At 35.4% G+C, this 24,546-nt stretch overlaps 4 protein-coding genes across 13 annotated transcripts in view; 2 read left to right on the forward strand and 2 right to left on the reverse strand.

Annotated features, from left to right (window-relative positions):
- Positions 1 to 24,546, forward strand: part of Rbp (RIM-binding protein) — a 44,152-nt gene that overhangs the window by 494 nt on the left and 19,112 nt on the right. For 7 of the 8 annotated variants that reach the window (XM_067353160.1, XM_067353164.1, XM_067353167.1 and 4 more), the window contains exons 2-3: positions 4,155 to 4,378; positions 18,266 to 18,454. In XM_067353160.1, coding sequence (XP_067209261.1) covers positions 18,326 to 18,454 — 129 coding nt within the window. In that variant the 5' untranslated portion in view covers positions 4,155 to 4,378; positions 18,266 to 18,325. Of the gene's footprint in view, positions 1 to 4,154; positions 4,379 to 18,265; positions 18,455 to 18,498; positions 20,276 to 24,546 lie in introns of those variants that run through there. The other variant, XM_067353168.1, reaches the window with a different exon arrangement.
- Positions 36 to 24,376, reverse strand: LOC105677821 (clavesin-2-like). Of its 3 annotated transcripts, XM_012376692.2 has the most exons (7): positions 13,462 to 13,768; positions 13,187 to 13,262; positions 12,612 to 12,682; positions 2,533 to 2,805; positions 956 to 1,319; positions 475 to 580; positions 36 to 265 (listed from the first exon to the last, which is right to left on the reverse strand). In XM_012376692.2, the coding sequence occupies exons 4-7, from the start codon at positions 2,802 to 2,804 to the stop codon at positions 177 to 179; spliced, it is 831 nt and encodes a 276-aa protein (XP_012232115.2). In that variant the 5' UTR covers position 2,805; positions 12,612 to 12,682; positions 13,187 to 13,262; positions 13,462 to 13,768; the 3' UTR covers positions 36 to 176. The 3 variants fall into 3 exon arrangements, with proteins under 3 accessions (XP_012232115.2, XP_067209302.1, XP_012232116.2); XM_067353201.1 differs by lacking the exons at positions 12,612 to 12,682; positions 13,187 to 13,262; positions 13,462 to 13,768 and adding an exon at positions 24,235 to 24,376; XM_012376693.2 differs by lacking the exons at positions 12,612 to 12,682; positions 13,187 to 13,262; positions 13,462 to 13,768 and adding an exon at positions 3,440 to 3,572.
- Positions 4,372 to 6,287, reverse strand: LOC136999364 (uncharacterized). The gene has a single exon (XM_067353199.1). It carries the CDS (start codon positions 6,169 to 6,171, stop codon positions 5,257 to 5,259), a length of 915 nt encoding a protein of 304 aa, XP_067209300.1. The 5' UTR covers positions 6,172 to 6,287; the 3' UTR covers positions 4,372 to 5,256.
- LOC136999575 (41 kDa spicule matrix protein-like) lies at positions 7,648 to 9,484 on the forward strand. The gene is made up of 3 exons (XM_067353915.1): positions 7,648 to 7,656; positions 8,829 to 8,883; positions 9,066 to 9,484. Exons 1-3 carry the CDS (start codon positions 7,648 to 7,650, stop codon positions 9,482 to 9,484), a joined length of 483 nt encoding a protein of 160 aa, XP_067210016.1.

The following is a 24,546-nucleotide window of genomic DNA, read 5'->3' on the forward strand; positions in this document are numbered from 1 at the left end:
TATGAAGGTTATGCATGAGAATTAGAAAGCGTTAATTACGTCACGACTATGTTTATTCATCTGTTTATAATATATTAAGTAGTTATCTATTACATATTATATATTGGGTCAACCATCATCACCGATCTTTTGAATTCTCCATAAGTAATAAGTAATTTGCATAACTTTTTGATTGTTTATTTTGACAAAGGCGAATAATTGTGGAACAGAGCTTCTTCTTCCCGAAAATAATCCCGCAATTGCTCTAACTTTATACAATGTTCTTCTGCAAATTAAATCGATAAATATTAACTAACCGTGTTACTTACAATCAATGAAATTATTTTAATAATATTATAAAATTGTGTTTAAAAAATAGGATATCTCTATTTAAAATATTTGAATCGCAATATAGGTATGAAACATAGCAAGTGAAGCGTGTTAACTGCACATTGGAGATATTAAGCGCAAACTCGTTACACAATATGCACTTACTATGAAGGTTTGCGACGCAATCCAATTTCCCACCAAAGTCCTCCGGCAGGCACTCGGGCGGAATATGAGAATACACGTCGGAGACGTCACCCGGATAAAGGTGAAGCTACGAAATAATGAAAATTAAAGTCAATTTGCAAATCGCCAGCACGCGATTGCGTTAAATTCGTAAATTTGCGCGCGCGTTAACAATGTACGAGACCAGAAGTGTCAATGTGTATCTTTGTAATATTGATATATACATATTCATCGCATATACGTAAATGTGTATGCAAATGTAATAATATTTCTGGCTTGCACAAGCCTGGCTGATCCGCATTTAATTTAAGATCAACAGTATAAAGTTTATAAGCTAAATTGAAAATTCAGGGGCAACTGGAAGCACCTCACGATTGCTCTTCAGTAAATAAGTTGCTAATTAAAGACAAATTTACCAAAATTCGTTAGCTTTGATCCAATCAGAAATCGAAGATTAATTTACCATTTCGTAAAGTTCTCGCTTCATGAAGGGTCTGATGAGCGCGAGCACCTTGTCCATGAACCACACCGTATTCAACACATGCATGGCCTTGAGTCTAACCGGCATGGCTTCCTGAAGGTACTCGAAGAACCTTCGGAGACTGTTTATCGATAGTCTGGTCAAGTGGCCAAGCCCCACATTTTGCATGTCGAAAACAAACACGTATCCCGGCGAACAGCCGTTTGTATAGAGACTCGCGTCGATGGACATCAACAGCAGCTTTATGCCGTCGTTGATCATATATTGGGACGGCCGTGAATCCGCCAGTCGATGAAAAATTATCCAGTTACCGTTTCGATCCGGCTTCGGAAGGGCCACGAATTCCCTGCAATGCAGTGCTAAATTTTTGTCCGCATATATCGTGTAAAAAAGGTAAATCTATAGAATCGCGGGAAAAAATCTCTTTGGTTTTATAAATAGGTACACAGAGTTTTATAGAAGAGTGAGAACTAAAAAAATATATAAATTAAATGTATATAAAAATATCTAAAAGTTGGTATATAAATTATTATATTAGATAAGTGTCGATGGAGATTTTTCATTCTTGCGATTTTACGATTCCTGCAAAATCGAGGGATGGTAAAAGACGCGGAAATAAGAGCGTCTTTCTTGGTGGTATCAGCCCGTTTGTCGGTACCAGGTGGGACGTGCCGAGGTGTGCACGACGTAGGAAAATTGCAGCGATAAAGATATTGTACTGAAGTACAAAGTGCTATTGGCAGTCGCGCGATTTGTACACATGATGTGGGATCAGGGAACGAGATAGATAAAGAGAGAGGAAAAGAGATCGATCGAGATACAGGTATCATTCGATGTGCATTCCACACGATTGCGTGCTCACATGCCATCGCGAATTTACCTTTGCAACAGAGATTTGTCGAATATATGTTTCTATTTAAAACGATGTATCGGTAAGCTCGACTCGCATAAACGAAAAATAAATATGCTAAATATTTTTTTTTTAATTTCTGCGGTTTTTTGCATCCATAATGTAAAAATTAACATACACTCAAAAAAATGATCTTGTAATAATAGCTAAAATTTTCTAGGTGTAAAAAATTAACTAAAACAGATAAATGATTAGCAACTGTTGTGATATTGCATATGTAATTACTTAATCAGTTTAGATGACAGAAACAGAATATATATCTGTATTGTTTGTGAACTTTAAAAAGAAAGTTTCTCTAAAGCGCCTATCTATATAAGATCAATCACGTGTTAGGTCATGCAATGAATAACATTTAGCAATGGTACCTAAATTTTTCAGAAGCTATTGCTAGAACATTACTGCTATAAATTCTATATGTGACAAACAATGTTTTCACAGATACGAAAAATAGCGATACATTCTTGTTGCGATATCTAGAAATCTAACTACATCAGCGAAATATTTTTTTGAGTGTACATAAATAAAATTAATATACATAAATAACGAAAAGTAATGTATTAATGCATTGAAAAAAATTGTTATCGCTGATTTATATTTCTGATGCAATATCATGATGACATAATTAATTAAAATATAAAATAAAACGTACAAGGCTTTCAGAGAATGCTGCAGATAATCAAGTCTGGAATCTCGGTCTTTAAAAAATTCCGGGATAGTAGTTCGCATATTGTAATAAGCATCCATACATCGTTTCGTGTCTTCTAAATCGAAATAACAACTGTGCGCAAATAACGCCAATTGCTCTTCAGGAATCTTTGGAAGATTGCGATTTTTTGCCCACTCTTGCAGACTCTCCAGAAGTTTGTCCGTGATTTCCGGATATTTCTTCCGCGAATCGTCGATCGTATGGCCAAGCATCATCCTGCGAAAAACCATTTAATAACTTTATTCAAATCACATTGTGCAGAAAAAGAAACTATTGACGTTAATAATTAACAGCATTTTCTTCTCAATGTGATTACGCGAGATAATAAAACGAACAAAAATTTGCAAAATCTAGGACATAAAGTTTAACGAGTGAAACGCGGTCCATAGGTTTCCCGCGTAATGAAACTTTCACCACATAACGTAAGAATTGCTGCTTACGAATAGTTCGTACATACATAACTGCTCTCAAATCGTATCATAGCGAATACTTTCGCGCATTCTCGGTTTTTGAACTATAATTAAAATTGTTTCTTGCTGTATATTGTATTTTATAATTTTCACGATGCAAATATCATTGTAATATTAAATTCAGTGTATTATTTGCACCATTATTTGCATATGTATATAATAATCTCGTTTTTTGGCCATTTTTGTAGAACAAAAATAAGATTATACAATAATCTATGTATATAATAACGTAGAATGATTTTTCAATTATATGAATATAAATTTTACAAATAAAAATTTTAAAAAATAATAAAATAAAATATTATTTTGCATAAAAAAATTAACTGTAAAACAGATATTTAATCGCGAGTTATATAAAACTATTTTTTTTCTATAAATACCTGTCAAAATTTTTTTAATGTTGACGATAGCTTGAAACTAGTTTCTTCTGCAGAATAAAAATTATAATATTTTTTGCCGTCGAGAGTCAGTTTTCCATATGCGCAATGTTTTTCACAATTGATGTTCAGAAGATATTTATAGTTAATTATTCTCTTTTCTAATATTCACTTTTTTAAATCGCGTTTAAAAATGCTAAATCACTAATAGAACACAATTTGAACTTAAACACGCGCGCTCTCACATGTGCAATTCACTCTCAGCGATTGAATGCACTACACGCGACTGCGGTTCACATTTTGATTTGCGCCGACAGTCGCATCAAATATTGCACACGCTCGTATAGTAAAGTAAAATACCCCCACTTGTATGTCGTGTCAAAACCGGTTGCCTTGCGCTTTTACGTAACTAAAAGGCAAACGATGTGTAAGAGCAAGTAAATATAAGCGACGGTAAAAGAAAGGTCCGAAAGTCATCTCTTAAAGAGATGTAATAATTGTTTTCAAAATTTTTGTGATGAGTTGCCAGACGATCTCATATATTTATTAAATATTTGTGAAATAAAAAAATCAAAGAAATAATTGACTTGTATTGAAAGTTTATGTTTTTTTAATTGTTTTATTTTTATTTCTTTTTGTTAGACATATCTTATCTTATTTTGTTTTATTAAAAATATTTTATTTACAAAAAAACTAATTTAAATATTTTTGGTTTCAGATTGTGAAACATTCGAGTTCAAGAAAATATAAATTGTAAAATACAATTTGCATACTGAAGTCCGCGGCTCTGACATAAGACGATGACCAATATAATCATTGAGAAATATTTTGTCAAAACCAAAAAAATAAGAAGAGAAAACTGTATCTGTAACTGATTAGCATTAGCAGATCTTCTTTAAATTTCTCTTCTACTAAACTCGCACGGTTGATACAAGCATCGAGGTAAGCATTATCTTGTCACAACCAAAACAAAATAGTATTGTTTTACATTTAAAAAAAATTGCCGTATATATTAAACCTATCAAAAAAACCTGTCGTATATATTACCCTTTCAAGAAAAGCTGTCGTACATATTAAAACCTTTCAACAAGTAATGCTGTTGTGTATATTAAAACTATAAAAAAATATGATATCAGGAAATGACGCCAAGTGGGATTAAAGAACTATGAAAAAAGTTGTACACTATTTCTATAAAACTGTTCTATAAAATTTTTGTACATAAAGCTGTCGTATATATTAAAAAAAAATCTAAAAAAATGCTGTCGTACATATATTATTATATTGCATACTATATTTCATCATATTTTACATATACTATACTATATATATTATATATATTATTACATATACTATACGATATATATTATTTATAATATTACATATACTATATATATTATAAAAAATTAAATTCATAAATAAAAAAAATGAAAAAAATATTTAAAAAATAAAAATATTTTACCAAAAAAAATTTTTAAATATTAAAAAAATTTAATTAAAATAAAAAAATATTTATTAAAAAACGCAAAAAAACTTGGCGTTGCTACACCTCAAAATATTATAAAGCAAAAAAATTAGTAATAATATAACAATTGACGATTAATTGACATAATGTAATAAGTTGACATCATGTAAGTTAACATGTAGTTTACTGTAGCAACGCCAAGTTTTTTTGCGTTTTTTAATAAATATTTTTTTATTTTAATTAAATTTTTTTAATATTTAAAAATTTTTTTTGGTAAAATATTTTTATTTTTTTAATATTTTTTCATTTTTTTTATTTATGAATTTAATTTTTTATAATATATATAGTATATGTAATATTATAAATAATATATATCGTATAGTATATGTAATAATATATATAATATATATAGTATAGTATATGTAAAATATGGTGAAATATAGTATGCAATATAATAATATATGTACGACAGCATTTTTTTAGATTTTTTTTCTTCTTTAAAAGATATTCTTCTATTTTCTAGAATTTCACAATCAGACTTTGTTAATAAACCGAGACGAATTCTTGACAGTAATTCACGATAAGACTCATCTCCTTGCTGGCGTATATTAATTGTCAATTCATCGTAATCAAATAATGTAGTCCACAAATTCACATTCCCTAGGCAACCGATATATTTATTAATTTTTTTATTTGACAAATCTACAAAGACAGAATCTTCATGTACAGGAGGTAATTGAAGCAAATCTCCAAACAGAAGAATATGCTTTTTACCAAACCAACCATCATCGCAATCATTCGAATCAAATATTTCAGACAATCGAAGATGTATGTACATTAGAGTCAAATTAGATATCATTGATACTTCATCAATTATAAAAAGAATAACATCATTAAGCTCCGCTCGTAAAAGTTTTAACACATGATCTGACAATCGTTTATATTTAGGAGTATTACCATGCTCAACAGGTAATTGAAGCAATCTATGAACTGTCAAACCGTCAATATTAAACGCTGCTGTACCAGTAGGTGCTGCTACAGCAGTATCTTTCTTTAGATTTTGTTTTATCCAACATTTAATAGTTTTAATTAAATAACTTTTTCCAGTACCACCTTCTCCACTAATATATAATCGCAATATTGAATTATCTGACCCTACAGTGGTAACAACTGTATCGAATACTCTTTTTTGATCCATGTTTAATTTCGCTATTATTTCTGATACATCGATCTCTTGAATATTCTTATCACCGAGATCCTTAAAATCTTGCATCGCTTCACCAGCTTCTATATTTTGAATACCTATTGGATTGTCAGGATCATCCTGTGACTCATGTTTTTGTACTTCATCTAAATATTGCTGCACTAACTCTTTAGCAGTTTCAAATGCTTTTTGCAATTCTTCTAGTTTTTCATGATATTGTAATGCTTCCGTTAAATGTAGTTTTACCTTGTGAAATGATTCTGCATAAGCATCACATCCATTTCTAAGATCTTCTAATTCTCTCCACGATTTGAACAGAAGTAATAATGCAAAGAAATACTTCTCCGGTTGTATATTAACATTATATCTATAATGATTAATAAGATATCTACGCTGTCGTCGTCTAAGATAACCATTATTTATTTTATAGAATTTAATAAACTTATTTCGTGGTTTGATTTTTGTGATATCATACCATTTTGCAAACTCATAAAGAGACACATTCTAGTTTTTTTGGTCTCTGCGGATAGTGATTATCTATTAAAGATTCACAAAATATATCTGTCGATTGATCATCAAGTGCTTTAATCTCTTTACGAGTTTTTAATTTTCTACATCTTATTCGATTAACATTTAACCATCTAATAGTTGTATTTGGATCAGTTCCACATAAAGCAATACCCAGTAATGTATCAGCAGCTTCAAGAGCTCCACATTCTCTATTACTCGTGAATCGCAAAGCAATACTCCAAAGATAGCTTACCAACGATTTATTCGTATTATTTTTACTATTAATAATATTATCAGACAACTCACATTTTCCCGCTTTATTCATATATTTAGTAATGTACCAGGATGCAGTAAACAGTGACGACTTTTCGCCAATAAATTGTATATCCATATTTCCTTCCCATGCAGTAAGAAGAACAGGATTGTAATCATTTATATTACTTTCATCTTCAGTTCGCGGAAGATCATAAAGCCTGCTTCTATGTTTTAATTGCTTTCTACCTGCTATGGCAGTTGTGACATCTCTTATATTTAACGTCTCAGTGACAGGACGAGGAAATCCAAAACGACATCTCCAAACAACTTTACGTCCAACTTTTTTAGAACGGAGACAGTAATCATTATGTTTGTGTCGTTGATGAGTATTAACACGTTTGTACAATAATGGTGAAATATTTTGATCTGGCATTTTACAGCTTATATATTGTAAAATAAATTTGGAAACTTCTTCAATAGAAGATTCACCAATAATCGGAGCATTTTTTATCCAAATTAATAAATGAAAATGTTGTATGCCTCTACCTTGGTATTCTCGTCGCCAAAAATAATGAGTGACTTCTCCGATTGGATGATCTTTGGAACTAATAAAGTCAAGCATCACACGAAACGTATTATCGAGAAATCTCAATGTTGACACAGGATCTCTAGCAACAAGTACACTGGTGCATATCGAAGAATCGCACCATCCATTTACTTCACAAATATATTCACCTAACTCTTCCCATAATCATTCAGCGGGACTTAATGTTAGAAACCATGTTGCAGGTCCGTAATGTTGTGTCATACAATTTAAATTATTTCGCGGTTTACTCCAAAATTGTTTCCGTATTCCTTAGTGTAGAAAATATTGTGCTTAAATCAGATTCTAACAATTCTTTGGACATTGCTTCTAAATATTCCGCAGCCGTATAACGAACTTGTGGATTAGTTACATTCATCTTATGATAAATTCCACGATTTAATTGACGCATATTTGTATTATTTAACAAAAAGAATAGATATTGTTGATTTAATCTATACTGTAGATGTTTAGACATCAAACGACATTTAATAAATTCATGATCATGAAGCTTAACCTGCCTAGTTTCGTACTGTCCATTCATACCATAAGGATATAAATCTGGAAAACACAACAAATCCAAACATTTTTCACGATTATCCAAAGGTAAATCTTGAATTTTTAACATTTGATATAAAGCCGTTGCAGTGTTATTCGTTCTTTTTTCATATAATGGATATATGGTATATTGCTTGTAATAACCATTATTTATAAGATTATTTAGATGTAAACGCCGCCTTTTTGCGCGATTTTCTTCCAAATTATTTTTATATTGACATCGTCTTAGATTCGAAATGTTTTCTACATTTTGTTTATATCGAAACTCTTCTTCACTTTTGTCTTCATTTTCGTTTTTATTAAAATTTTTTTTTATATTTGCGATTTTTTTGCAATTGCTTTGTTTTTTGTAGCTCTGTCTCTTTTTGACGTTTTATATGTAGACGAGTTGCTTCAGCTTCTCTTGCTTTTATTACCGCTAATAGAAGCACCTTTTGAGGAACACCATAATTTGAATCCTGAGGAAAGTGCTCAATCACATTAGATTCAAAAATTTTTATTAAATGCGAACGCATTAAACTGTGGTCATACTTAACTTTTTCGGGTTTAATATTAAATAATAATGAAATCGCAAAAGCTATTGCAAAAACACCGCAATCGTTACAGTTTGGTTGACTTTGCACAGTAGGAAATTTGGCAGGCCGCTTATTAAAAGGATAAAATGGAAATAACCGTCTCAAAAATTGTTCATGATCTTTGTGCAACTTTTTCATATTTAATGAATCATAGATAAATACACTTTTTCTATCATAATAATCACATACTCAATGATTATTTGAGCTAAAGAATATCTGTATATGTTTCTTATTTTCTGGTACAGGTTCTATATACTGAGGAAGTTGTATTTTCCACGTTCCTTCTGGTCTATAATCTGAGTAATTTTTTAAAAGTTGGTTAAAATGATCCATATGCGTATCGTTTAACCAGTCGCCTTGAGCAATAATATATTTCTGATCTGACGACAACGTCATCTGTTTTTCTATTTTTGTAGACATTTTTATTTGATTAAAACAAATATATATTAAATATTTTATATTATATTTTTACACGCACACAGCAGCCTTATATCGGCGCACAGCAGCCGGCCTTTATAGGCGCACAGCAGAGCCAGTCTTTATAGGCGCACAGCAGCCTTTTTTTAAAGGCGCACAGCAGCCTTCTATTGGCGCACAGCAGCCTTGTATCGGCGCACAGCAGCCGATCTTTATAGGCGCACAGCAGCCTTATATCGGCGCACAGCAGCCTGATATCGGTGCACAGCAGCCGATCTTTATAGGCACACAGCAGCCGGTCTTTATAGGCGCACAGCAGCCTTCTATTGGCGCACAGCAGCCTTCTATTGGCGCACAGCAGCCTTGTATCGGCGCACAGCAGCCGATTTTTATAGGCGCACAGCAGCCTTATATCGGCACACAGCAGCCGGTTTTTATAGGCGCACAGCAGCCGGTTTTTATAGGCGCACAGCAGCCGTTCTAATTATTTACTGTTTTTTAAATTCTGAAATGTAAATCAATTATATTAATTTCATAACAGACACATAATTACTGTAACATTTGCCACAATTTTTTAAATAGTTTTAAAGAAAAATTAAAAAATTGTAACAACAATTACATTAATTTATATACAACATGTCTCATTTAAAAAAATATGCTTAATGATTTTAAAGGGGACAAAGTAATAAGTCAGTTTAACCTTGAATAGCGAGATCAAAATCACGTGAAGATGACACAAGAATCTACAATATAAAATTAAGATTTGCATTCAAAAATTTATAACTAACGCGTCGAGACTTTTTCAAATCACTACGGTTCAGCTAAATTTTCTTTAGAGTTTCCTAAGTTATAAAGCTTAAAAATTTGAGAACCGTCGGTACAAGCATTACCCGATATACATCGAATATTGCTCGGTAAGAGCAATATTGAATATCATACATGCCCTTTCAGGACAACATGCGTGCATGCACTTGCGTGCGCACGCGCGTGTGTGTGTGTGTGTGTGTGTAACATATGGTGAACATCATATTCAAACCTATATACAAATTGATAATATAACTTTAGAACACATTATTAATTAATTGAAACATATACACGTATCTTTTTTCAGGGTTACAAAATATAAAATCTTACCGAGCAATCTCTTCGCGATGTATATCAAATAATGTCTACGTCGACAGTTCTCAAATTTTGAAGCTTTATAACTTAGAAAACTCTAAAGAAAATTTAATCTAACCTAATCACAATGATTTGAAAATGTCTCGACGTTAGCTACAAGAATGTACAAAATTAAGACTTCCATTCAAAAGTTACAATAATACTTTTACGTGACTTTGACATCACTAATAAAGATAAAACAGATTTTATCACTTTCTCTCCACTTTAAAATTATACAATTAATATTCCAAACTTTCTTTTCTAAAATTGAAACATATTTTTTCAAAATGGGACACCCTGTATACATAACAGAGCTTTAAATAAAATCTGTAAATAAATTTGTAATAATTATACAGGATGTCCCATCAAAAGTGGTCATCCCCTTTTATCTTTTAAATTAAAAGAGATAGACCAAAACAAATATATATCAAATTAAATGGTTCAAACTGTACTCTATTGTAAGCATAATGTAAGAAAAATTGTAGCGCTATTTAAAAAGAATACAACGATGTATGATTTAATATAAATATTTTACATATTATACGAGTTTTATCGATTTGAAATATCGCGGGCGACGTCTACCTTTTCACTTTCGGCCCTGCGATATGGCCAATTTATGTAATTAATTAATAATTAACAGCGCTACAACTTCAATTGACATACATCAATCTGTAACGCACGAATCAGAAGTTGGCCATATCGCAGGACCGAAAATGAAAAGATAGACGTCGCTCACGATAATTCAAGCCGATAAAACACGTATAATATGTAAAATATTTATATTAAATTATACATCGTTGTATTCTTTTCAAATAACGCTACGATTGTTTTTACATCAAAATATCTACATTATTATAAAAAAATTATGCATACCTCTCCGTTCGTTAACACGAATAGCTTTTGCAAGCAACTGTTATGCTTACAAAAGAGTTCAGTTTGAACCGTTCAATTTGATATCTATTTGTTATGGTTTATTTCTTTTAATTTAAAAGATAAAAGGGGGGATGGCCACTGTTGGTGGGACACCCTGTATATTAGATGTAAAGGCAAACAAATACATTTGTTTATTTTTGAACACAATAATTCCAAAGTATATGTATTTATGTCAAAAGTTGACTAAAGCTTTAATAAAACAAACATTCAGTTCGGAGATCGTGAATCATTGCGACCGTTTTACAAGCAGAAACTAACATACTGAAGCAAGATTTTTTCTCATGGAGTATTCATACTTTAATGCACCATTGGTGCAAATGCATTAACTTCAAAAGATAATGTTTAAAAATAAAGACATTCATTAAAAAAAAAAAAAACATTTTTTAAATACATTTCGATTGTACAACATTCAAAAACATATCTAGTATTTTTGGCAGTGTATATTTAAAAAATGAACAGTATAGAATAAGCAGATCTTTACAAAGTTAATATTAAAAACTTAATAACCTTTTAAATACAATCCGATTGTACAATACATTCAAAAACATATCCAGTATTTTCGGCAGTGTATATTTGAAAAATGAATAGTATAGAATAAGCAGATCTTTACAAAGTTAATATTAAAACATTAATAACATTTGATATTGAATATTTATTTTATTTTTGACTCAGATTTAAAAAATTAATTACACTGCTTTGCACGATTTGATTGCTTGAGAGATAATAATTTCGCGTTGGTCTTTTGCGTTAAATTCTAATTCAACTTTAAAAGTTTTTTATTATGTCAAGTTTTTAAAAAAATTTTGACAATAATCAAATAAAATACTTTTGTTTTTTAAATACTAGTCAAGTTGTTTTAAAATATTCACTTTTCTCTTTACAATGATCTTTTGTTTGTATACCTACGATTAATTAAGCTAAGTTATTTAGTTTAATTATAAATATATAATTTAATTTACAATATAAATTTCAATTCAAACATCTCACACAATGACATTATAAATATGAAAATTTCTTATATATATAATTTAATGTGAATAAAAACAGATTTCTCTTTTACAGACGTTATAACATTTCTTTAAAAGCAGTTCTTTAAAATTAAAACTATTTGTGAACTATTTCTTCACATAGTACATATACTTTAATACATCATTGGTGCAAATGCATTAACCTCAGAAGTGATAATGTTCAAAAATAAAGACATTCATCTTTAATAAAAACATATGTTTTTAATAGATTCTAATTGTACATTCGAAAAAATCTCAATTCAAAAACTAACGTTGCGTATAAAAAGCAGATCTTTATAAACTTAATACTTATATAAACCATTAAAAAATTGAATACCTTTTTCAATATTGAATATTTTATTTTTGATTCAGATTTAAAAAAATTAATTACACTGCTTTGCACGATTTGATTCTTTAAAAAATAATAATTTCGCGTATTTTTTGCGAAAAAAATATGTAGAAAAGTAATAGATAAATCAGATATTAAAAATACCATGATATAGAATATGTTACCTTTGACAATAAAATCGTTTTGAGTCAGCCTCTTATAGGACGGAATTGCCTCAAAATTAAATACTGAATAGCTAAAACATGGAAACATTGAATTATTATGCGAAATAATAACAAATTTAAAACAGAATTAAAAAATTTTAATTGAAACATCTTGATCTTTGACCAATAATATTATAAATCTCAAAACTTCTCTTATATTGAATTTTTTATATTGAATTTATTCTGTATTGAATTTAGTGTAAATAAACAAAATTTCTTTTTTACCAAGATGTTACAACGTTACAGCAATTTTATAAGTTTAAACTATTTATGACTTAACTTAAAAAAGTCATAGAGAAACAAACAAGGATTTGTTTGAAAGAGAAAGGTCAGTTGTTTAAGACAATTTGATAATATGCATGAACGTATGACAAGATATTTAAAATGTTATAAAATTGAATTTATAAATTTTAAGAACTCAAAGCTTTTTAAACTAAACACAATTTTTTTGCATTAATCCTACTATACTTCCATACCAAACCGAGAAAACTATTACTACAGAATCCTCACAAATACTATTACACAAATACAATTACCTTTGATAATTAAATCAATTTTGAGTCAGCCTCTTATAGAACGGAATCGCATCAAAATACTTAGAATACTGAAGAGCTAAAACATTGAAACATTGAATTATTCGGTGAAAGAATAGTAAATTAGATATAATGTTAACCAAAGACAAATTTATATAAAAATACAGACTGAAAAGAGTAATATCTGAGCAAAAAAGAGAATAAAGTAATAAAATAGTATGTAACTAATAAAATGCAGAAGCAAATTTAATTAAAAATAAAAATTAAAATATTCTTACCAATGATATTATAATTACACGAAAACGATAACGCAGAAACACCTGTAGAGATGTTTCCTTTGATTTGCATGAGAAACAAGCTGAAAACAGCAGTCGTAGATTGCTACTTCAAGAATCAATGAGGAAATGCTGTTGACGTTACGTTCAACAATAACGTTTATCAAAACACTTAGTAGGGGCGATCAATTTGCAGCGATTATAGATCGCACGAGATTATTTCGTGATCTTGTCATGAAACGACTAATGTATTCTACGCAGCACATGAACACGATTCTCGCTTGTGTTTGGTTCGCATGTGCCATGCGCTCACCGAGCTACACGGACACATGACAGCAGCAGTCTCGCTTGTATTGGTATCCCCTCCACTACGGTACCCATGATGCCTGCGTGCGCAAATGGGCATCACTGTGTAGAAGTTGGAAGATGTTTTCCTAATTTCCTCGTCACGTTCTACTTTGTCTGTATTGTTTTCTCTTCCGCGATACATAGTATTTGCCTATCAAAGTTTCAGAGTGATACACGTGACCATTCGACCACACTTATTTTCAACAGTAACATCCTCGTCGCGGTCCACTTTGTCTGTATTGTTTTTTCTTCTGTGAAAAATAGTATTTGTCTACCAAAGTTTCAGAGTGATACACGTGACCATTCGACCACACTTTCGACTTTCAGTCATGCGACTTTCAACAGTCACATTAATAAATTGGCAATCGATAGAAGACCTGTGAAACGTAATAATCGTCTTCTTAACAGGTATGTCTATCAAAATAATATGAAATTCTTTCCACGAAATGCAAAGGGCTTGCACCTAAGCTTTTTTATCTCTCACGCCTTGCATAATATTTATTTGTTGAAATAAATGAACCGGGGGTCGATTGTGTTATCATGCAATGTAGTGACAATTACAAAAGTGAGCAAATTTGCTAAAATATCTACGATCTTATTGTTCAATAACCTGGTAAATTTGTAACCTCAGTTTTGTAATTTTCACAACATTACATGATGCACAATTGAACTCCTGATGATTCATAACAATACTCATACATCATACCGTGACTCTCAGCATGGTTAATTCACAAAGAATAATACTACAGTTCTATTTAATCATTGTACACAATATTTTAACATAATATTATACACACTCAATAAAATTTTATTTAATTTTATTTTTAGAATGGCCAAAGAAACTCAATCCTCTAGAAAATTTGAGGACATTAATTTCGATGATATTTGTATGGATGATCCGGATCAAGAAAACGAAAAATTAAAAGAAAAAATAAAGAGCTTGGAAAATGAATTAATCAATTTGAAAAAAAAAATCAGGTATATATTTCTTTTTTTTTATACGATAAATATAACATTTTTTAACATGACAATATACTTATAAATAAAAAAAAATTATTTCTTAGATGCAGAAATTGAAAAACTGGCGGAGGACGAAAATAAACAGTTGTCTCCAAAACGTAAGTGTAATCTTATATACGCACATGTTAATACATTAATATTATGATACTTATGAATTAAAAAAATTTTTTTTAATGAAGAAATGAAGGAAGAAGAAAAACAAAATAAACAGGCGTCTCTAAAAAGTAAGTGTAATCTTATATACGCAAATGTTAATACAAAATAATATTGAAAGATAGACATTTAAAATGATAATAAATTTTTATAGAACCTAGATGGCAAAGAGGCGGAAGAGGACGCGGAAGTTTTCGAGGCAGAAATTTCCGAAGCAATAGGTACAAAAACAACCGTGGCGGAAATAGCGGAAACTTTGTTTTTTATAATTATTCTTAATATTTTTCAAGAATTACTAATATTCATAAATTTATGTAAACTGATATCACAAGTTAAGTTAGTTTGATCAATGTTGCGTAAAGATACGCACAAACGATTATGCTAGATTTCTGGTTATTTTTTTTCTTATTTATTATTTTTTTCTTCTTTTTTAATCAACAACGCGCTGTTAATTAATTGTTACAAGAGATTGTAATTGCAGTAGATATTCTGTATCTAAAACCTTTTTAGTTTTTCTACTTATCGGACTCCCTTCCTATTCAATTATCAATAAGAATAAGTTTTAAATATAATTCTATATCAATATATATATTGATGCGCGACTATGCAAGTCCCGCAAATATCCGACTCTCGGCCACGGTTTAGATACGAGACCGTGCGTCCGTGGTTGTACGCAGAGAATGAGATGCAATCGCACGGACGCGTCAGACAGTTTCATCGCTCGCGCCTCGTAAGAGGACCGTGCTTCGGACCGTGCGTCGCCGACCGCTCGTCCGGTCGGTTCGGTACTACAAGAGCGATGCGCAAGAGCGATACAGCAAGAGTGTGATGCGCTCGAGCGAGACGTTTGAAGCGTTTATAGAACGCTTAACACATTTTATTTTTATGCCTACATTCTTCTAGGCACAGCATTGCCACGAGTCGGTGTCGAAAGACCGAATGGCTCATATGTGGCGCGCACGTTTAAGCGTGTTGGCCGCGTGATCTCCTCTCTTTCGGAGACGAATGTTGCAGGAGTAACGTCATGCGCTAACCGAACATCAACTCCACGGATGCGAGTGAAGGAAACGCAGTTTTCTCTTCCCGCTTTACTTGTACACCGTAGCGAAAATTCACGTTACGTGCCTCGATGCACGACGAATATCGTTCCTCGACGTCTCAGCATCGCACGGTCGATCTAGCGTCAGGGCGATGCGACCGAAAGGCCGCATTAAATTGGGAGAATAAGACCAAGTGTGATCTTTTACAGCAACGAGACACCGAAAAAGCCGGTTGTTCTCGACTTTTGAAAAGTCAAATAGTGTTATGTATAACTTCTCGAAGAGAGAAAATAGTAGAGTGTCGCCGACCGGATCGAAAGATACCGGCGGCAATGAGGACACGCGCGACAATTCTGTCGCTAGATGAAGTACGGCGTCTTCGGACGCTCGTGTGAGTCTCTCCGCTCGCGCGGAGTTGACCGAACACGAAGCTCCCTGGTTGATCCTGCCAGTAGTCATATGCTTGTCTCAAAAATTAAGCCATGCATGTCTCGGTGCTTGCCGAATTAAGGTGAAACCGCGAATGGCTCATTAAATCAGTTATGGTTCATTAGATTGCACCCACATTTACTTGGATAACTGGTAATTCTGTATACATACTGACAATGAGAGATATCGCTCGTGCTTAATCAAATTAATTGGTTTACTTATTATGCCATTCGACTTTGCATTTAGCAATGATCGATAACAATTTGTGCCAGATTAACGCAATTTTTGGCCCCACAGGGCAATGTACTGGAAAATTACTTATATGAATCTTCTTTGGAATTGAAGTTTTGATCACAATAATATTGTCAATCATATTTTGCAAGTTTTTAAAGAAATATAAAAATAATAACTCATATCATACACACTCTGCGATGTGGAGCTTTTATTCTGCTTATAAATTATTTGTATAGAAATTTTGAAAAAAGTACAAGCAAGGTATAAATATAAATGATAAAGAAAAAAAATGTGTTATTCATGCAAGAAAATGTTAATCGAAACGTTAACTTTTTAAGGTAGTTGTCTCATAAAATAAATTTTTTACAAATTGATCCAAATTTTTACTAAATCTTTATTGAAATAATATCTAAGGTCTTGCAATAAAAAAATTTACCGTTTAGAAGCTGATCGCAATTGTAATTAGTACTTTTAACACGTGTTGCATACACCATACCGAGGTTAACATCATATTTTTAATTTTCTTGAAAAAACTACATTTAAAACTTTAATAAAAAATAATGAGCATGTGGAAGACAAATAAATAAACATTAAATAAACAGCATTTAGTTTCAATATTATAATCGTAAGAAGCATATGATTTTTTATATCTTTCGACGTATAAAAAACTCAAAGATGTGAATCACGATATACAATTCTTATATATGTAAGTGCCCAGTAAACATTCGATATCCTATGTGTATACATGGAATATCCATAATGTGAAAAAAACGTACTGTATATACTATGTACATACATAGAATATACAACCTAATGTTTATTGGGTACGTAGTAAGTGAACAAACAAAAATTTACTCTAGCAAGTGCAAGTAATTAATTTATTAACTACTTTTAAATTATTATTAAACTTTTGATTGATCCTTTTTAGTAATAAATTGTTTATATAATAAATTAAATAATAATTATATATCTAAACTTTATTATTTGAGTTTTTTTTAATAAAAAGCTTAAGACTTTGGATCACACTCTCGTGAGACAACTACCTTAAGTCATCACAAAATTTAGGAAGATGTCTAATAGATTCTGACACCTTATTAGAGATGCAATATATTATGCAACAGCACTAAGTGCTAATTATCAGTGAAATTCGAGTAGACTGAAGCGACATGGATGCGGTTCGTTTGATTGCGGAATCGCGCGGTCCGACGATCGATTCGACCTTCGAATTGCTCAATGAGGGAAATGTGTACATCATCGAATGACGATCATTTAAAATAACAGTATTTCAGCATGTAAAATTGTCCAATTTTGGATGACCAAAACATTTGTAATGTAAATGTAGGAATAATTCTGCACACAAATTTCAATTTTAATTGAATATTATGTCATTATTTGTATTACGAGAAATGTTTATAATTTGAACAAAAATTAAAAACTCAAGGATCTGTTTGAAATATTTTAATTTCAAGACTTTTCTGAAGATTCTAATTCAATTAGTCAACAATTAACCTGCATTGAAAAGCTTAAAAGACCGAAATTTCTCTACGCTTGCATTGACCGAATTTCATTCTGTGCATTTATAGGGAAATGGGTCATGCGGTATCGCAGCATCAGCTTTCATCTCTCGCTCGCACACCTAGCCGATGAACAGCGATCAGGTAGCGCAAGACTACGGTGAGAATGAGCACGTAGGGCATGCGGTCGCAAGGGCGGCGAGTAAGGGAGGATCGGCGGAGGGTGTGTTCGTCGGCGCTGCGCTGGCTGGAGAACAGGTACTCGCCGTAGGCATCGTACGTTCATTGATAAGCGTATAACGCCCCGCGCCTTAGACCCTGGTGACGTCATCGGACGCCTGCGCAATGTTGTGCCGAGTCCTGAATCGCAGTGACGCCCATTAGCGTCGCAACGCGACCGGTTTTCCGATTTATATCGTGTGGGCGCAAAAGAAATTTTTTTCTCGTATAAATCATACATAAATTTATCTACTCGTAATATCTACAGTTGAAAACGTTCGAACGCGTATTGTTACTTATTCAAATATATGATGTATTAGATATTATACATGCATAATGCAGGGACTAGAGAATTGCATTTTTCATAGACTACGACAATGCTCTTATGATTGTCGACTCTCTGCATTGTAATTGCTTCTTTACAACTGACTGTTGTCATTGAATAATAACGGGACATTTTTCTGTGAATTCATTAAAATCATTTCGAATCATTAAATTCATTATAGATTATCAAAATTAAATAAAAAATATAACGCAAAACTTTTATATTTTCAAATATTAATTAAAATAATTAAAAGCGTCGTGCTTATCGCCTCATGAAGTTTAGTGCGATGAACATTTGGAGTGTCTCTGGGATGAAGTAGGTACGTTCCTGGTTGATCCGGTAGGATCGTTTTAGACTGCGAGGGAGGTGCTGTCGTCTCTCCCGGCACGGGGAAATTTCGGACAGGCGTGCGTGCGTGCGACGCCGCGTTAAAATTAGACCATTTCTCCGGGTCCCCCTCCTCTTTTCGTATCTATCCACGATGGCTGTTCGTCCACGCGAGAAAAATCGCGCGAGAGGAGAAAGCACGACGGGTCAGAATGAAACGAATGGAAGGGAGTCGAGGAAGAGAGCTAGATAAATGAAATAAATGTGAACGGTATGGAAAGAGCCGAAGGAGAAGGGCAGATAGGGATGAAGGGTCGGCGGCGGGAGAAGGCGGCAAAGAGGGAGAAGCAGGGAGAGGAGAGAAAAGGAAAAGGAGGAAAGACTCCGAGAGGAAGAGAGAGTGGAGATATCGTAGGATCACCTCCTGCGTATTGATTGGTCTTTTGTGAAAGCTACACCCCCTTGTAGCCGCGGCGCGAAACCATTTCGCCAAGTCACTAGTCTTCCAGGGTATCGGCCGCCAGGGTGGCAATGCCGCCATGTTCAGCGCGGTCAATCGAACCCTTTAACGCCGCGTGCGAGTCGTCGCGGCCGGCCGCCCCTCGCGCGCCAAAGATAATGTCGCGAACGAGCGAGCGAACGAGCGAGCGAGCGAGCGAGCGAACCGGTAGACACCCCCGCGAGACGATGACGAGAAGCTCAACCCCTCTCGTTCTCCCCAGATCGACGAGAGCGAGCAAGCGAGAAGTGACGTAAGGGAGATCGTGCGACGGACTCCGGCGATATAGCGACTCTATATCGGCATCGATCGCTGAGTGACCCATATCTGGCGGTGACGGGAGCCCCTGCCCTCTCCCTTCCAACCCCCTACAACGCTTCTCGTATCCTGGCGCGCGCGCCTGCCCTCTCTCTCCCTTCGATCGTCCCTCGTCCGCTCGCCGTCCCCTGCACGCCGCACGGAGGTGCACCTTCGCCCCACACGGGGCTGCTCTGCCCCCACTCTACCGACACCCCCGACGACGGCGAGCGACCACCACCATCGTCCCGTACCCCCGACTCCAGCAGCCCTGCCTGCCTTCCACGGCCGAGCAGATCTTGGGGGTTGTACGGGATGATAGCCGAGTGAAAAAGCTTGGCGAGTCCCAAGGAGAGTTCGCTCATCAGCAGCAGCAGCCCTGGCCTGCCACAATCCCTTCGACTCGGTCATCGTAAGTGTCGCGTGGACGAGAGGTAGTGTGCGAATCGTGTGTGAAGTGGTGAGGGTTGAGCGCGAAAGAGAGAAAGAGAGGCATGAGAGTGAGAGCGAGAGAAAACGTATGCTGGAGAGAGGAGTGCCTGAAGAGAATCGAGCGAGTGAAAAGGAGAGAAACGTGAAGCTTAATTAACCGTTCGACGCCGAGCCGACGGTTCGATTTTCGCGACACCGAGAAGACGACGAGCGAGCGAGCGAGCGAGCGAGCGAGTGCCGCGAACACGAGCGAAACGTCGCGATAAGAACGATATCCTCGGACGTTCATTCCGCGTGTAACATCTTCATCGCTAGTGCACCTCTGCGGTCGATCCGATCGACTCGCAAGCCCGATGTGTCGGGGCTCACAGTGACAGTTCATCCAGGAAGAGTGTCAGTGGTGAAGATGACAGGTGACAGCGATAGCGGTAGCGGCAGCGGCACCGAGACGGCGGACCAGTATGGCGGACGATAATCGTGGAGTGTCCGGTGGTGCCACCGCCGTCGCCGCCGTCGCCGCCACCACCGCCGCCGCCGTCGCCGCCACCGCCGCCACCGCCGCCGCCGCCGTCATCGTCGTCACCGTCGTCGTCGCTGCCGTCTCACCGCCGCTGCTCGTGACAGTGGTTGCACTACGTGCCCGCCGTGCAGTGGCGTCCGGTGCGCACCGTGTGCACATGTACGCTACGTACCTTTCGCCCTTTAGTGAGATCAATAAGCAGTGCCGTGGCCACTCGAGCCGTGCCCCCCGCCGAGAAAGTCGTTCCGAGTCTAATGTTCCTCGTTCCCCGGTTCTGATCGCCCCCCTCCCCCCCCCCCTTCCCTCCCCCGCTGCCGCTGTCGCGCCGCTGTTTCCCCTTAATGTCGCCTTGACTTCCAATTTCGATTTCGAATCGGGCATCGGACGTCAAGCTGTCAAATTTCCAGAAACGACTGGCCTTTCGAATCGCCGTCGTGAACTGTGACTGTCAGTGAACCGGAAGTGCCAGTGTCGGGACGGGAACTTTTTATCTTTCGGACTATCAGACACGGGATTTTTTTCAGACTACTCCGCTTTCGGGCACCGTGAGAGAGTGCTCCTTTCCGCCCGCTTTATCTTCGCGTATTATCAGTCGCTATCTTGTCCGCCATCGGGGTGTTTCTCGATATCGCCTCGATTCGCCTGTTCACGCAGCACTTCTCATCCGCATTTTGGATTGCATTATTGCCAGCCAGCACCCGGTAGGATTTCACACCGTTTCCTTATCTCTATCTCTTTCCATTCCTCTCTCTCTCTCTTTCTCTCTCTCTCTCTCTCTCTATCTATCTATCTATCTATCTATCTCGCTTTGCTTCTCCGCCTGTCCACCTTCGTTTTCTCCTACTTTACATATTTCTTCGTTTATATCGCAACTTTGACCGCTTTCTTGGCTACTTTGTCGCGACTAGGTTGATTTTATCCACTTCTATACGTCATTCCGTTCGACTTGTGTCGTTATCAGCCTCGTGAAATTTGTGGTATCGATCTCCCGCGACGACTTGCTCTCTGTGCCTAATCTAAGTATCTAAAAGTATCAAAAATCTCATCTCGTCAAGAAGTCATTTATCTAACGGAGATTATCGCAACGTGACCGATTCTCAAACGAGTCTTGCGAGCCGGAAGAACGTGTCAAATTTCTTGACACATGTCAAATACTCTAACGCGTGCAAATGACAGCTGATCGTGAATTTCACCCGCTTGAAAATTTCGCTAACATAAATTCAAAATCTTTCTGCAAACTTTCTTTCTCTCTTAATTTATACGTAATTCTTTTCCGTGCAAATCACATTTATCAATGATATTCGAACGTACGTGGTTTAAATCAATCGTCTGCACTCGACATTTGGTTCGAGGTATACCGGTAGTCAAAGGGTTAACGAACCGAGCGGGGAGAGTTCCGCGAAGAACAAAGTAACCACGAAGTAACGGCGATAAGATGTATTTACCTAAGCCGCGAGAGCTGAACCGCGTGCGGCGGAATAAAATCGATAATTCAGCACTAATATAGAAGTCCGGCGTTAACTTGCGATGTTTAAATGGAGGGGCGGAAATGTTTCTATCGAAAAATACGACATTTCCTCCCTCGCAGAATTGTACACGTCATCGTAACGCTAAAATATGCGCGCAACATACATAAGCTTATTATTTTTTATTTTATGTGCGCAACGGAAATTTTTTTTAATAGTATTTAAAAAAATCTCAAGATAGTGATTCTTCGATTCGTATTATTTGATTCATTTTGGTTCTCTGTGTGTGTGTGTGTGTTGTTACATCAGATTACACACTGATTGTTCGTCAACGCGGTAAATTTGTAAAAGGCGGAAAAGCGGATAATTTCACCGATCGTTGCTTTTACTGTGTTCGTAAGTGTTGAGAAACAAAGAGAAACAAAGAGTAGGAGCATGCACAGTAATTAAATATATCTAGAGGTAGAAGCGTGTCCGAGAGAGTATTACTATTAAATCACGTTAATAGAAAGGTGATGAAAGAGAAAGAAAATGAGTGGCTACGTTTAGCGAGATATATTTCCTTTGCACTTCATTGTTAATTACAGCGCGTGTGAATAGTTTTCTACAGCACATTACACGCTGCTACATCTGTTATCGCATTTAATCTGTCGGTAATAAATGTACTTGAGTTAATGATACATATATCATTTTCAACATTTTTTACAATTTAAATCATTTTATGCCAATATGATTTCTTTGTTAAAACGCAATTTTCTCTTTTATAATTATTGCATTTTTATTTAAAAATATCTTTAAAAATTCTCGTTACTTATATTTTTATGAGATAAAAAATTTAATAGTGATCATACTTTTTCTTCCTGGATTTCGTGTTAAAAATCGATAACTGATGATATAACTTAATATTACATTGAAAATTACGTTCCATCTCTGACAATGAAAGTGAAAAACAAAAAAAAGAAAGCTATCCGATCAATTGACCGTTACGACAAAGTTCACTGCATTTTTATCTCGATAACGCCCGAGCCAGCGGGGTGAGAGTGCAAAACTTGCGATGCGCGTAAAATCGCTTATTGAAGCTTCGAAAGAGGCACGTGTCATTTCTCGTGACGTACACATTTAACGAGATTCTCTCCCGAGTGCAGTGTATGCCTGTGTACGTGTGTCTGTCTCTGCTGTGTGTACATGTGGCTCTCAATCGCAGCTACTTTTCGCGTGGAAACCGCGATCGAGCACTTGGCCGCACGCGACGCGTTAACACGAAATATCGTAGAGTTGTGCAACGCGGCTGATAATAACGCGTGCGTTGTAGTGAACACTCCGTGCCGTCATTGTAAAGTACATGTTCGCGGTCGGTCGGGCTCATTGCGGCGATCGTCGACCATAAAGTCGCGAGCCGGAATGAGGATTTCTACAGGCGGATTACAAACTCGATCGAGTCCCTCTCGCGCGAATACCTGTTGCCAATAATCACGTCTATTGAATTCCTCATTTAATGACAAACTGTCACAGTAAATTTGACATAGTTTCAACTGCTGCGTGATAATTAAATCATAGATTCGCCGAATCTTCTATTCGACAGAGAAGTAGAATCAAAACTGAGAAAAATGTTTTATCGTTATGAAATAATTGAAAATGCAAATGTATTTTTTCTTTGCTGAGCTCTAGTCAGAAATTTTAAAGCTTACAGCGTGTCACATAAATATCTCAAGTTTAAAGACGACACATGGGGAATGTAAGAAAATCGCACTGTTTGAGAGCAACATTGCTAAATAATTAACTAAATCGATGCCTCATTCATTGCTATATTTAACTATGATATACATTTTACAGTTCATCGTAGATTATCGTTTCAAGTATGTCGATAATTTCACGCATCGAACATTCACCCCATTTTCTGAGTCTGAAAATAGCCACCACTCTTTAGCTAGATTTAAGAAATATTTTGCATACGTGCGTTTTCTCCTAGGATGATCCCATATCTAACTGCGAATCAGCCGGTCCGATGCGAAAGAACACTGGTATCCCTTAAACGCGAGGTTCCCTCGTTTCCGAGAGCTGCGAGAACAACGTCCGGCTCGTGTTCCCGAGGCGGGGCTCGCACGTGGCGGGAGAAATAAGAATTCCCTTTCGCACTGCACTAGAGTCGCGCTGTTAAACGTGTGTGTGGGATCGTCGTGCGGTGCGCGGCGCGGGCTCGGCAGACCGCGCAAAGGCCGCCCAATTAATTAAGATAGCTCCTAGACACACACGCTAGATCGATAG

This window comes from Linepithema humile, chromosome 4 (assembly GCF_040581485.1).
Source record: "Linepithema humile isolate Giens D197 chromosome 4, Lhum_UNIL_v1.0, whole genome shotgun sequence".
Lineage (NCBI taxonomy): Eukaryota > Metazoa > Arthropoda > Insecta > Hymenoptera > Formicidae > Linepithema > Linepithema humile.

Coding starts and splice junctions, on each gene's coding strand:
- LOC105677821 (XM_067353201.1), bottom strand. CDS start 2,804: ATGATGCTTGGCCATACGATCGACGATTCGCGGAAGAAATATCCGGAA. Junction 1,320..2,532: donor CAGCATTCTCTGAAAGCCTT/GTACGTTTTATT, acceptor ACTGCATTGCAG/GGAATTCGTGGCCCTTCCGA. Junction 581..955: donor AGCGAGAACTTTACGAAATG/GTAAATTAATCT, acceptor ATTATTTCGTAG/CTTCACCTTTATCCGGGTGA.
- LOC136999364 (XM_067353199.1), bottom strand. CDS start 6,171: ATGCAAGATTTTAAGGATCTCGGTGATAAGAATATTCAAGAGATCGAT.
- LOC136999575 (XM_067353915.1), top strand. Junction 8,884..9,065: donor CCTTCTGGTCTATAATCTGA/GTAATTTTTTAA, acceptor ACACGCACACAG/CAGCCTTATATCGGCGCACA.